This window comes from Crinia signifera, chromosome 9, assembly GCF_055691185.1.
Source record: "Crinia signifera chromosome 9, ASM5569118v1, whole genome shotgun sequence".
NCBI lineage: Eukaryota > Metazoa > Chordata > Amphibia > Anura > Myobatrachidae > Crinia > Crinia signifera.
In genome coordinates, this window is record NC_139225.1 from 17,493,501 (window position 1) to 17,506,208 (window position 12,708).

Here is a 12,708-nt window from a genome sequence, read left to right on the forward strand (position 1 = left end):
GGTACTGGCATTTAGGAGGAACGATGTCTCCGCTAGACTCTGATGTAAGTGTGGCTGTGCCTCACATGTGGAGGAGGTTGAGGTACAAAATCCCTGAGCATGCCCGGGCCATGGGACTTTGCATCCATTACTCCCACCCTTTTCCCTTTAGCCCCACAGGAACATCTGCATGCAAATAATTGTAACATTATTATTCGCTATAGGCCTATGCATGGGTCAAGAAAAAGACTCGTCGTTTAGTGTTACATATATATATCCTGATTTTTAAATACGTATATATTCCAAATACTTTTGCCTCATAATGGAATGACCACCTCTTCCACCTCCCCCCAAAAAATAAAATCTTGGCAATTGTGATGACTAAATTGCACATATATGATGAATCCAGTATCTGGGGTTAGCGTCAGCCCTAAACCATAATTCTCTGTAGGTTATAATTGGCTAATGTAAGCTGTTGTGGTCTCCATCAGTTTATTCCTTGCTGTGACATAACAACTGTTAATATATTTCTATATCAGCTTCTTTATCACTTGAAAAGAGTCCATTTTGTGACCACTGCCGGGGAAGAAGTGTCATTTGATGCTAACGGTGACATCAACGGCTACTTTGACATTCTGAACTGGCGCCTGCAAGATAACATGGGTCAGTACGTGAAAGTCGGGACGGTCAGCGCCAGCCAGGGATTCTCCATCAATGACAGCGCCATCTTCTGGGCTGGAGGACCGGGAAAGGTGAATTTCTGTACACATGCTAGTATCATGCATATACATTATGTTTTGTTGTGTCCATGGATTGATTACTGAATACTAGACACTTAAATGCCTTATTCTAAGCATTATGGAAATCAGAGGGAAGCACAGACACTGTATGTGTTCTGTTTGTTATCCCAGGTTCCAGTATCCGTCTGCAGTCGTAGCTGCCGTCCTGGCTACAGGATGACGCCGCGGAGGGGTGAGCCGGTCTGCTGCTTTGACTGCATTCTGTGCCCAGTGGGGACGATTTCCAACCAAACAAGTGAGTATTATTCCCACTCTCTGCTCAATACTGACTCATTACAGCAGAGGGGGTGGAGGTGTTGCTACAATAAATCTACTACAGCTGTGGTACATTTATTCTAAATAGCACAAATATAAGGTTCAAGTGACTTGCGTACAATATTTTAACCTAATCTGAATCGGGCACTATGCACTGCCTGCAACACAGGGTATCTTTAATGGTTTTGTCCATTTGAGAAGGAATTTGCCTTTTTGAATAAACCAGAATAAGGGCCTATATTCCATACCACATGTACACACACACAGACATTCTAGGGTTAATTTGTTGGGAGGCAATTAACATGCCAGTATATTTTTGGATTGTGGGAGGAAACCGGAGTACCCGGAGGAAACCCACGCAAGTACGTGGAGAATATAAAAACGCCGCACAGTAAGGGCCATGGTGGGAATGGAACCCATGACCTCAGTGCTGTGAGGCAGTAACGCTAACCATTACACCATCCGTACTGGAATATATGGAGCCGATCAATATATATTTCCACACTGGGCACCTCTAGGATAGAATTTGGGATGCAGTTTATAAGGGATGAGGGAATCAGGAAATCATATAGGATTGTGGGTAGTAAAGGTTTGCACAGAACCGTTAAAACAGAACTCTCGGTGCTCTCTGATTCTTGAAGGTCACAGGCGTAAAATGCGATATGTACAATTCAAAATACATACAGAAATGTGTCCCTGTGATAATGTGCTTGCTTAATTAATATTATATCACGCTATAATGGCTCCACATCGCCTGGCAATACATAAATGAGCAAAAACAAGAAAAAAACAGGTTGGCAGAGACCAAGGGTTAGGTACCATTGAAAGGAGTAAGGAGTAAAACAAATATATATATATATATATATATATATATATCAAAAAGAATGAGAAAAGCGCACAATGAGCAAAAGTATAACAGTTCTTTTACTGGATGTATAGGCTCACATACATGAAGGTTTAAAATTAACAGCTTGCCAGCATAGGGAAGATCACAGCATGCGGTATCACAGCTACACGGTCAAACAAACGTCCAGCGCCCGATCACCGTCTTCTGCTACCAGCCGCCGCTTGTTCTCCCTCACAGTTGGACGTCACTCCGTCCTCTCCGTAGGCCACGCCCAACGCGTTTCGTCTATGGACTTCGTCAGGGGGGTGTGTTATAAATATATATATATATATTTGAGAGGAAAAAGCACATGAGGAGAGAGGGCCCTGCTTATATTCTGAAGGGGAGGAGCAGACAGACAGGAGTGGCACAGAAAGGGTAGAATTGAGCAGATACAGAAGGTTAAGAAGAGAGATGGCTGGGTTTTATGAAGGGGGGTTTTGAGAGCCTGTGTAATGATTTGTAGGGAGGTGGAGAGTCTAATAGGGATGGGTAGAGATTCCAGAGATATGGAGCAAATTTTGGAGGTGAAAATGGTAGGAAGTAGCCAGTTGGCAGGAGAGGCAAAGTGAATTTGTGGAGCAAAGAGGACGGTAGGGAATGTAAAAAGAGATACGGTCAGATATGTAGGTGGGAGAGGAATAGGTGAGGGCTTTGAGAGTGTAAGGATTCAGAAAGGGAAGGGAAGCTAGTGTAGGTCATGTGAGGAGGAGGAGGTGGATGTAGTATGTTGGTAAAGAAGGTGAGCTGGGCAGCAGCATTCTGGATAGATAGGAGTGGAGAGAGGCCAATGTCAGGAAGGCCAGATAGGAGGAGATTACAGTAGTCCAATCTGGAGATGACCAGTGAGTGGACAAGGGTCTAAGTAACATCCTGGGTGGGAAAGGGTCTAATCCTGGAAATATATATTTGAGGTCATAATAGCAGGATTGTGAGAGGTGTTGGATGTGTGGTGTGTTAGGATCTGTGGACCTGTACCTGACGTCAGTAGCTGGCCCCCGGGATCTGTGGGCTCCGATCAGCGACGGGGTGGTGTGCAGGGTCCCGGCGGTAGCCAGGCAACTTCCGCCATCCATCTTCCTGCCGGCTGGTTGCCTGGCAACCAGAAAATACTGGGCGGGCCAGCAAGCGTCCTGGCTGTTACTGAGCAGCCAGAACGCCGTGACTAATGCGCCCAGCAACAATTGGGGCAATTAGGTAGTTCTCCTCTTGCCTACCTCCATGGAATTCCAGATCTTTGTACCATGTAAGACCTGGTGGCACTGTAGTGGGGGCGGACCTAATTCGCCCCCTCAGACGTTGCTATGATAGGTGAAGCCTAGCACCGCAGGATCTGGTTGCACCTGGGGAGACGCAATAGAGGTAGAGTAGGGTTTCCCTGTTTCCATTCTAATCAGTGGTCACGGCTGTAGGGTTCACACCCTGGATCATAAAAGTGTTAAGGAGAGGCTGGAGGAGACTAGAGGTGATAGTTGTTCTGTCAACTGTAAAAATGTGGGAGATGAGGTTATACTGGAGGATGGGAAGATGATCAGCTCAGGCATAAACATGATAATGTTAAGAAAGCATTGGAACATTGAAGAAGAGATAGCAGAGAGACAGTTGGCAATGAGTGAGGTGAAAGAGAGAGCAGGAGAGGAGAGGTAGATTCATATCAAGCATACTCGTTACTACATTCATTAACATGAGGAGGGTGAATGGTATTTTATCTGAAAAACAAAATTATTATGAAAAAATACTCGTTACTACATTCATTAACATGAGGAGGGTGAATGGTATTTTATCTGAAAAACAAAATTATTATGAAAAAATAACCACAAATGGATCATATATCTGTACCCATATTGATCTTCAAAAAAACAGCAAGTACAAGAAAACATCTTTACTTTAATTGCCCCGCCCCCCCCAATGTTATTCTGCAAGTAAGGGTATTAGAAATGTATGTATGAAGTCATGTGTTGTGTGCAGGAGCAGTTCAGATCTTACTTTGCTTAATATTATTTTGCAGATTCTACGGCTTGCTTCATTTGTCCAGAAGATCAGTGGTCAAATAATGAAAGGACCAAATGTGTTCTCAGGGTCATCGAATTCCTCTCCTATGAGGAACCCTTGGGCCTGATGATGGCATCCTTCTCCATGATCTTCTCTTTGGCCACAATGATGGTGCTGTGGGTGTTCCTCAAGTTCCGGAACACCGCAGTGGTGAAAGCGAATAACCGCAACCTCAGCTACCTCCTCCTACTGTCCCTGATGTTCTGCTTCCTCTGCTCCTTGGCATTCATCGGCCGCCCATCCAGACTGACCTGCACCATCAGGCAAGCTCTCTTCGGGATCATCTTCTCTCTGTGTATCTCCTGCATCTTGGCCAAGACCATCATCGTTGTCATTGCCTTTAAAGCCACCAGACCTGGCTGCAATATGAGGGTATGGATTGGTTTCCAGACAGCTCTTCTTATTGTACTCACCTCAAACTGTGTACAGGTGGTTATTATCCTAGTGTGGCTGGTCAGGTTCCCACCATTTCTGGATCCTAATTATCATCTCTTAACTGGCGTCATCCTCATGGAATGTAACGAGGGTTCTGTAGTCATGTTCTACTGCACCATAGGATATTTGGGCTTCTTGGCCTCGATCAGTTTTGTTGTTGCCTTTCTGGCTAGAGATTTACCGGACAGCTTCAATGAGGCCAAGTACATCACCTTCAGCATGCTGACCTTCCTTAGCGTCTGGGTGACTTTTATTCCCGCCTATATAAGCACTAAGGGCAAATATGTTGTTGCCAGTGAGATATTTGCCATATTACTGTCCAGTTTTGGTCTTTTGTGCTTTATATTTGGCCCCAAGTGCAACATCATCCTCCTAAAGCCATCAATGAACACAAGAGATTATTTAAGGTCAAAGAGCTTAGATACTGCAAGAAATATTTAAAAAATATATTTAAAAAGAAAATGAGGAGCTACCTACATTAGAAGTGTTCCATAGTCATAACGAAATGGCCCTACTAAAGCTACACCATGCGGATTACTCCAGTTTCCCTATGCCTGAGTGGCCTCATAGATGATATTGGGCTACTTACGCTAATAGTCATAATGCACATAGCCGGCTGTACAAGTGCCGTGGCATTTTGTGCATTGGTCGGCATGTGATTACCCCCAACAAACATTGAGGTCACTGGTTTAGAAAAGGATCTGGTTACACATGATGTTGGGGTCTTCCAGCTTGGTCAAATATTATAATATTATAATAAGAGACAGGAGCCAATAGTATTTGAGCAGAATTCCGTTAATGAGATAAGCGGGCATGTTCTTATGTGATTTTGTTCTTTACAACTCAGAAAACATGGACCAAGATGTACTAAAAGAAGAATGCAGCTAAAAAAAACAAATCTGGCATTTTCGATCGTTGGCTGTATTGCGATGCATTCTGGGACTTGGATGCAGTGGGTTGCGCTAGATTTTGCTGGGGTTACCTTATAAAAGCCTAAAGACTTCTCTCCACATGTTTCCCCTGGAGAGGGATTTAATTGGGTCCCTCTCAGCTCTCCCTGCAGCCACCACATGTGCAGAGAGAATCCTGAGTCCTAAGCCTGGAAGTCCTAACACCACAAATAGCAGGTCACATCGGGAGAGCGGTCCATTGCATACTAATTGCATATGTATATGTGCGATTAGTGTCTATGTAGTAATTGGCTGGAGGTGCCGCATCTCAGTTGCAATATTTAGTACAGCCCGCCCATTCGGAGAGATTTATAGTTTAGAAAAAAAAATATTCCATCCATTCAGCTCCTAACTGTAATTCTTCTTCTACAGACAGTAAAATGGCAATTTGAGGCTGAATGGTTGGTACTTTATCTCTCTCCACTTTCTCTCTATCTTATATTTAGTACATCTCCCCTTCCAAGCATTTATTAATCTCCCCCCTTGGGCAAATGTCACTTTTGGACACTTCGGCCTGAGGTGTGATGTTTTATACCTAATACGGGTCACCTGTTTATTTGTCTAATATATACTAAGGAAGTTTAATAAGCTTTAAGCAAAAAAACTATATATATTAAAAACGTTATATATTTGTAATATGACGGAGATATACAAGTTTTGTGAGCTCTGCGTAAAATGTTGATGTTTCATGAATTAAGAGTCAAATGAATAAAGACATGAATAAGGGTCTTCAGTGGCTTTAGGGCCTTAATATATTGCTCCCCATTTTAAAAATCTTATATGAATTTTTTTTACAAATGTGAATAAATGTAATTCTAAGATTACAGCTAATTTCACTCACACCAGCTGGGAAATGTAATAAGATTTGAGTTTAAGGCGGACCGCAATTTCGTCCGTTTCCTTTTTTAAGAGCGGCGATCATTTACAAGGTAAATTTTTTGTCTGGTAAATGGTTGCCGCTTTAAAAAATACAGGCAATCCAAAATCCCAAACCTCTGCATTCTCGACCCCTAACACATTTCCCTGCAATATCACAGAACAATCCTCAATTGTCACCAACAATTTAAGATACAACAGAAGCCAACAAAATGTCAAGAAGGTCTCCAAGAAGGACTTCATTGCTAAGCCCACCATATTTAATCAGTTCTGTAAACCAAAGAGGATTATGCGCCAGAGTAAGAATATACAGCAGGTTTCAGAATAATTTGTCTACACATTTATTTAATCCATAGAAAAAAATGTTTTTGTTATTATTTTTTACATAAACCGTGAATCTTCTTGATGATCTTCAGTAGTGACCCTCTGACTTCTTGGTTCCTTAAGCTGTAGATAAGAGGGTTCAACATAGGAGTCACTACACTATAAAAGAGTGCTAGGAACCTATCAGTGTGTAGAGAGTACCTGGACCGGGGTCGCAGGTACATAAATGAAGCTGTGCCATAGAAGAGAGTGACCGAGGTTAGGTGGGACACACAGGTGGAGTATGCCTTCCCCCGCTTTTCCACTGAGGTCATCTTCAGTAGCGTTGAGATAATTCGGGTGTAGGATGCAAGAATTAGGAGAAAGGGAGTCAGAAGGATGACCACACACACGCCGAAAATGGCAATCTCATTCAGGTAGGTCTCTGAGCATGCCAACTTTAGGACTGGTGGTATGTCACAGAAGAAGTGGTCAATGACATTAGGACCACAGTAGGGCAGCATAAAGATAAAGGTCGTCTGTCCTAAAGAAAGCAGCGCACCGGAGGACCACGCTACAGCAGACAGGTGGCAGCACCTCTGCTTGCTCATCACCAAGTTGTAGAAGAGTGGTCGGCAGATAGCTGTGTAACGGTCAAATGCCATGATGGCCAAGAGAAGACACTCTGTGGTCCCCATGAAGAGGAAGAAGAACATTTGGATGGCACATCCGAGAAACGATATTGTTTTATCCCCTGATACGAGGTTTTTTAGACTATTCGGGAGGGTGACAGAAGAGTACACTGTCTCCAGGATGGACAAGTTGCACAGGAAGAAGTACATGGGGGAGTGGAGAGCATGGTCTGAGCGCACAATGTAGACAACTGCCCCATTACCCATCAGCGTGAACAGGTAAATGAAGAGGAACAAGACAAAGTACGGAAGCCAGACTTCTGTGAAAGCTGAGAAGCCGAGAATAACAAAAGTGGTCACCGTGGTTTGGTTACTCATCATGGTGAAGGGTGACCAGCCTTCATCCTGCTGGGGAAATGCCACCAGACTATAGTGAACTAGGTGATGGGTCAATGATTGTTGGCGGTCAATAAGGGATACAGAATGTTATTTGGTAAAATCACGGCATCATGTACACGCCACTGCAAGGAGCAGAGAATAAGGAATCTGTTATTCATCATCATTAATTCGACAAATAGGGAATTGTTGCAGGTTAATACATTAATTTGTACATATATGGCAATGAACATTTGCAGTAGAGAAAATACCATAATGCATCATGATTACTATACTTTTACTATGTTATTTTGAGTTTTATAGCATTTCTTGCTTGTGCTATCACAACCGTGGAATGGAATTTGTGCCAATTGCAGAAATTAAATTTTTTTTGTTAAAAGCGCATCCTATCCAAACATGTAGGGGCAAATTTACTTAATCTTCCAAAAATAAAAAGAGGTCAGATTTTGTCTATCATTTTCTAGGTTACAGTAGAGAAATGGTAGTCAAATTCTATGTTGCTATGGGAAACATCATCTGTTTTCATTTTTAGGGGGTACTCAATGTGGGATTCCGACTGTTGGTACGTCCTGACAGTCGTAATCCCGGGATGTTTTCGATCAGCTCGATAGTAACTCGACAGCTGGAATTTAATGTTCCTGCTGACGGGTGTCGGAAAGTGGGTTTATCGGCGAAAATGGCTGTGAATTCCACAATCTATGGAGTTTCCGACAAAACAGATCTGATTTGTTTTAACGTCGGATCTGTTTTGTCGTAATATGCCTTCAATGATGTCGGAACTGGCGGCATTGAATAGGCGAAGGGTGCTATTTCCGCAGGCAAAAATAGCGGCTGGGATTGAATGCTCTGTATGTCTCCCCCCACCACCACAAAAATAACACAATGGTTTTTCAATTCAAGTAGCACTTTGTAGTGCGGCGAACTGCAAGTGAAAATAATTAGTGACTTAATTATAAAACAACATTAAAGTTTTTGAAAGTTATTTATTTATCAATGAGTTGGATGCAGCTGTTCACATTTTAAAAATATAAGTAGTAGCTCTCCCAACATTCCCATGAGGCAGCTGCCCAGTGTTTTTTTTTTTTTTTTTGGTGTGTCCCAGTAGCCCCGACCCCCAGCTTTCCTGTCTCTTCAGTTTTATAATCATTTTTCTATTTCAAGATGGGTTCAACATTTTCCATATTTTATCAATTTTGCTATTCCAAGGCTTTGGGGTACATAATATATTTTGTCTTCCCATCACCATTTCTGTCAGTTGTTTAAGTAAATTAATTAATGGTTATTTCATGTCATTGGTTTATGGTTTTATCTGTCAGTTATTACAATCCATTAAATTCAAATCCATCCAGTGGGAAGTCCAGAACAGGATCCCTGTGTTACAGTTATGTCCATCATACACATGGGAGTTTTGATTAGGACCTAGACTTATTTGCATAGGGATGGCCAAACCAGTCCTGGAGATCTACCAACAGGTCATGTTTCCCAGAACACCTGCGGATCTGTAGAATGTGCCAATTAGGAATGAAAGAAGCACAGGTTAGAAAATGAGACAGTAATGACTGCATCTGTGTACCACCCGATGGTCTGAAAAAGGTGGACAGTTAGTTTGTGGATCTTGAGGACCGTTTTGGCCACCCATATCCTAATATGTCATTTGGGATCCAGTCTTACCCCTCTGTTTTTGTTTCCAAATCCATCCAGTGGAAGGCTCAAAACAGTCTCCTGGGTCACATTTCTGGTGACCAACCCCAAAGTTCTGGCCAGCTCATTCCGCCGTGAGGTCTAACCGGGACCTCAGCCCCCCTAAAACCTAGTTAAGATCCAACTCGACCCCCTGCCTCACATTAGTTTTGTTGCCGTGGTGTCCGAATGGATATCCGGACAGACAATCAAACAAACCAATGAATTTTATATACCGGTACATACGTGCTTGTTTACTTTGGTTAAAAAATAATGGTTCAAAGGTAAAAAAAAATTAACATTTAAATATATTTTTTAAATGTAATAAGCCAATATAATCGATATTTCAAATACACTTACAGACAACACATTTATCATCTCTGCATGTTTGATTGGGACACATCACAAATACTCAACAACAATTTGCAACAGAAAAGTGTTTTTTCCACATAATATAATTCATATTTTGTGCAATCGGAGTACAGTTCTGGGCCCCACACTATAAAAAGGACATCATAGAATTAGAAAAAGTCCAAAGGCGAGCAACAAAGCTTATTAGGGGAATGGAGAATTTAAGCTACGGGGAGAGATTAAGCAATTTGGGACTATTTACATTAGCAAAGAGACGTTTAAGGGGGGACATGCTCAACATGTACAAGTATATCAAGGGCCAATATAAGGAACTGTCACACACCCTATTTTCTACTAGAAAGGAATCTAGGACGCGAGGGCATGAGCATAGATTAGAAGAAAAAAGATTTCATTCAGCTAGTAGAAAGAATTTCTTTACGGTCAGAACAGTCAAACTCTGGAACTCTCTTCCCAGAGAGGTGGTAACGGCTGGCTCATTAAATGCGTTCAAGGCAAAGTTGGACAAACATTTACTGGAGAAAAACATCCATGGGTACAAATTAGAAATATAATTTGTCTGTAAAATACCAGAACCTACCAAATCAGCAATGGATATCTATACCAGGTTGAACTAGATGGACGCAAGTCTTTTTTCAGCCTTACCTACTATGTAACTATGTAATTGGAATTTAGGTGGTTATTTTGGTTCACTTTTTCTGACCAATTCCTTCTTAGATGGACAAAACCATGTGCATTGCAGGGGGGCAGATGTAAAATGTGCAGAGAGAATTAGATTTGGGTGACTTATTTTGTTTCTGTGCAGGGAAAATACTGACTGCTTTATTTTTACACTGCAATATAGATCTCACTTTGAAGTAAAACCCCACCCTAATCTAACTCTCTCTGCACAAGTTACATCTGCCCCACCTGGTTTTGTCCATCTAAGAAGGAATTTGTCAGAAAGAGTGAACCAAAATAACCTTCTATATTCCTGTATTGTGCCTACTCAATTCAGCCATAATAGAAAACGTTCACATCTGTGGACATTTTGCGCTCAAGGGCATTTTTGTGTCACTGTACACTCTATATATGTATTTTTGTGTGCCGTTGCTCATGCAGGTAGCACCCCTCCGCCCCAATCGTAGGAGAACAGAGGAGGTAGGGATTCACACAATAATGCAACATTGCCTTAATTTTGTTCACATGGAGCAGTAAATGATACAACATAATACAACAGCTATATGTGGCTCATTGATATTGTTGAAATATTATATCAATAAGTATATTTACAAGAACAATATGCAGATATGCGACAAAAAGTAATAGCTGTTCGTGGCAATTTGGGAACCAGTTTTGGGGCAATTTTCAATACTCTCCTGACAGGAACGCCCCTCCGAGAAGCAAATGCTCTGGAAATATTAAAAGTTTTACTTTGGCCGTTAATGGCTTTGGCGAAAAGTAGAGCTTTAAATTAAGTTCAAAGGCTAAAAGGTGCCCAGAATTAGGAACCTGGGTTCTAGACCTGCGTCTGACCTGTTAACATTTAATTTGATCCTTCATTTGTGTCTTCGCAGCAGTGTGAAAATGTCATTTGTTTCCATTCTGGTGAGAAATCCTGCAGCACATTATATATCGTGGGGAAGAATATCAATACAGAACATTTGCTCAATTAGAAAGTTCTAGAGGGTTTGAAAATCTAAGCACAATATTTACATGCAACATACATAGAATTGCCCACCTCTGGCACGCAGCTAAATGCTACCAGTACATGGGCTGATGAGCTGTTTTTCTAGGGATCAGCTATACATTTGGGGATATAAAATGGTCCCTCTCCCAGTTGGCTCATGGCAGATTATCCCAATTAATAAAGTCCCTGATGTGTTATTTATTTTTGTTCTTTACTTTGTAGCGCTATGCATGAAATAAACTGCTGATTAGTTTATCTACGCTTGTTATCTGGATGAGAGATCCACAGTGATTAGGTCAAAACTCAATAGGTCAAGCAAGAATGGCAAACACAAGGTTGACATGGAGGAAAGGTCGGCGTTCACTATTGTCAAGCAGTCGACACAAGCAATAAGCAAATCATGAGAAGACTAAAGGCCCCCATACACTAGCCGATTTTGGTCAGATTTAGGCCAGATCAGTCGGATCTGGCCTAAATCGGACCAAAATCGGCTAGTTTTGATGTCCCCTCAGATCCGATGCGCGGTCCCGTGCGCATCGGATCTGCGTCGGGTGGTCGGACCTGCTGCACGTCCGACCACCCGACTTGGGACCTAGTGGGGCGGTGCGGCGGTGGAGGGAGCAGGGGGGGCTGGGGACGCTGCGAGGGACACAGGCGGCATAGAGCCGGGCGGGGGGAGCCGGGAGCTGTCAGCACTGAATAAAAAAAAAAAGCCCATACAATGAATGGGCGGCCTGTGATTGGCTGAGCGCTCTCTCAGCCAGTCAGCAATTGGCTGAGAGAGCGCTCAGCCAATCACAGGCTGCCCATTCATTGTATACAGTAGGCTTTTTTTTCTAGCACTGACAGCTCCCGGCTCCCTCTGCCCGGCTCTATGCCGCCTGTGTCCCCCGCAGCGTCTGTGTCCCCCGCAGCGTCTGTGTCCCCGCAGCGTCCCCAGCCCCCCTGCTCCCACCAGCAGCCCCCCCCCCCTGCTCCCCGGGTTTTTTACATGTGATAAATCAAGACGATTTATCACATGTAAAAAATGGCACATCAAGTGCCAATCTAATCAAGCTCCCCCGGGGAGCAGCCGGGGAAGCTCTGGGGGAAGTCGGGGGCGACTTGTCCTAAGGACAAGTCGCCCTAGTGTATGGGGCCTTAAGAACTGACCTTAGGTCAGAGCCCTATGTTCACATAGGGGTTTCTTTGTGGGATGTTCACATAGGGGTTTCTTTGTGAGATAGTTTTTTTGTGGTCTTCCCAAGACCAACTCCAGTATCTGTGTATAATGACTGCAGTTCCCTGTGGGTATAACTTCACACTGACCTTTCTAGGTGTGCCCCAGATTTGGCCTTCTGTGTCAATGATCTCTAACACTGGTTATTTCCCATGTAGGTACAAATGACAAACAATCCACAGGTGGCTTCCCCTTATATATAGAACT

At 42.9% G+C, this 12,708-nt stretch overlaps 2 protein-coding genes across 4 annotated transcripts in view; one reads left to right on the forward strand and one right to left on the reverse strand.

Moving 5' to 3' along the window:
• Positions 1–6,061, forward strand: part of LOC146036515 (extracellular calcium-sensing receptor-like) — a 43,441-nt gene extending 37,380 nt beyond the window's left edge. For all 3 annotated transcript variants that reach the window (XM_083160495.1, XM_083160494.1, XM_083160496.1), the window contains 3 exons: positions 519–731; positions 891–1,014; positions 3,929–6,061. In XM_083160495.1, the coding sequence (XP_083016621.1) occupies positions 519–731; positions 891–1,014; positions 3,929–4,848 (1,257 nt within the window). In that variant the 3' untranslated portion in view covers positions 4,849–6,061. The remainder of the gene's footprint in view (positions 1–518; positions 732–890; positions 1,015–3,928) is intronic.
• Positions 6,062–6,607: 546 nt separating this feature from the next.
• On the reverse strand, positions 6,608–7,549 carry LOC146036496 (olfactory receptor 10C1-like). Its single transcript, XM_083160482.1, has one exon. The coding sequence runs from the start codon at positions 7,547–7,549 to the stop codon at positions 6,608–6,610; it is 942 nt and encodes a 313-aa protein (XP_083016608.1).
• Positions 7,550–12,708: the final 5,159 nt, after the last annotated feature.

Excerpts from the sequence above, each read along its gene's own strand:
- LOC146036496 (XM_083160482.1), bottom strand. The coding sequence starts at position 7,549 with ATGATGAGTAACCAAACCACGGTGACCACTTTTGTTATTCTCGGCTTC.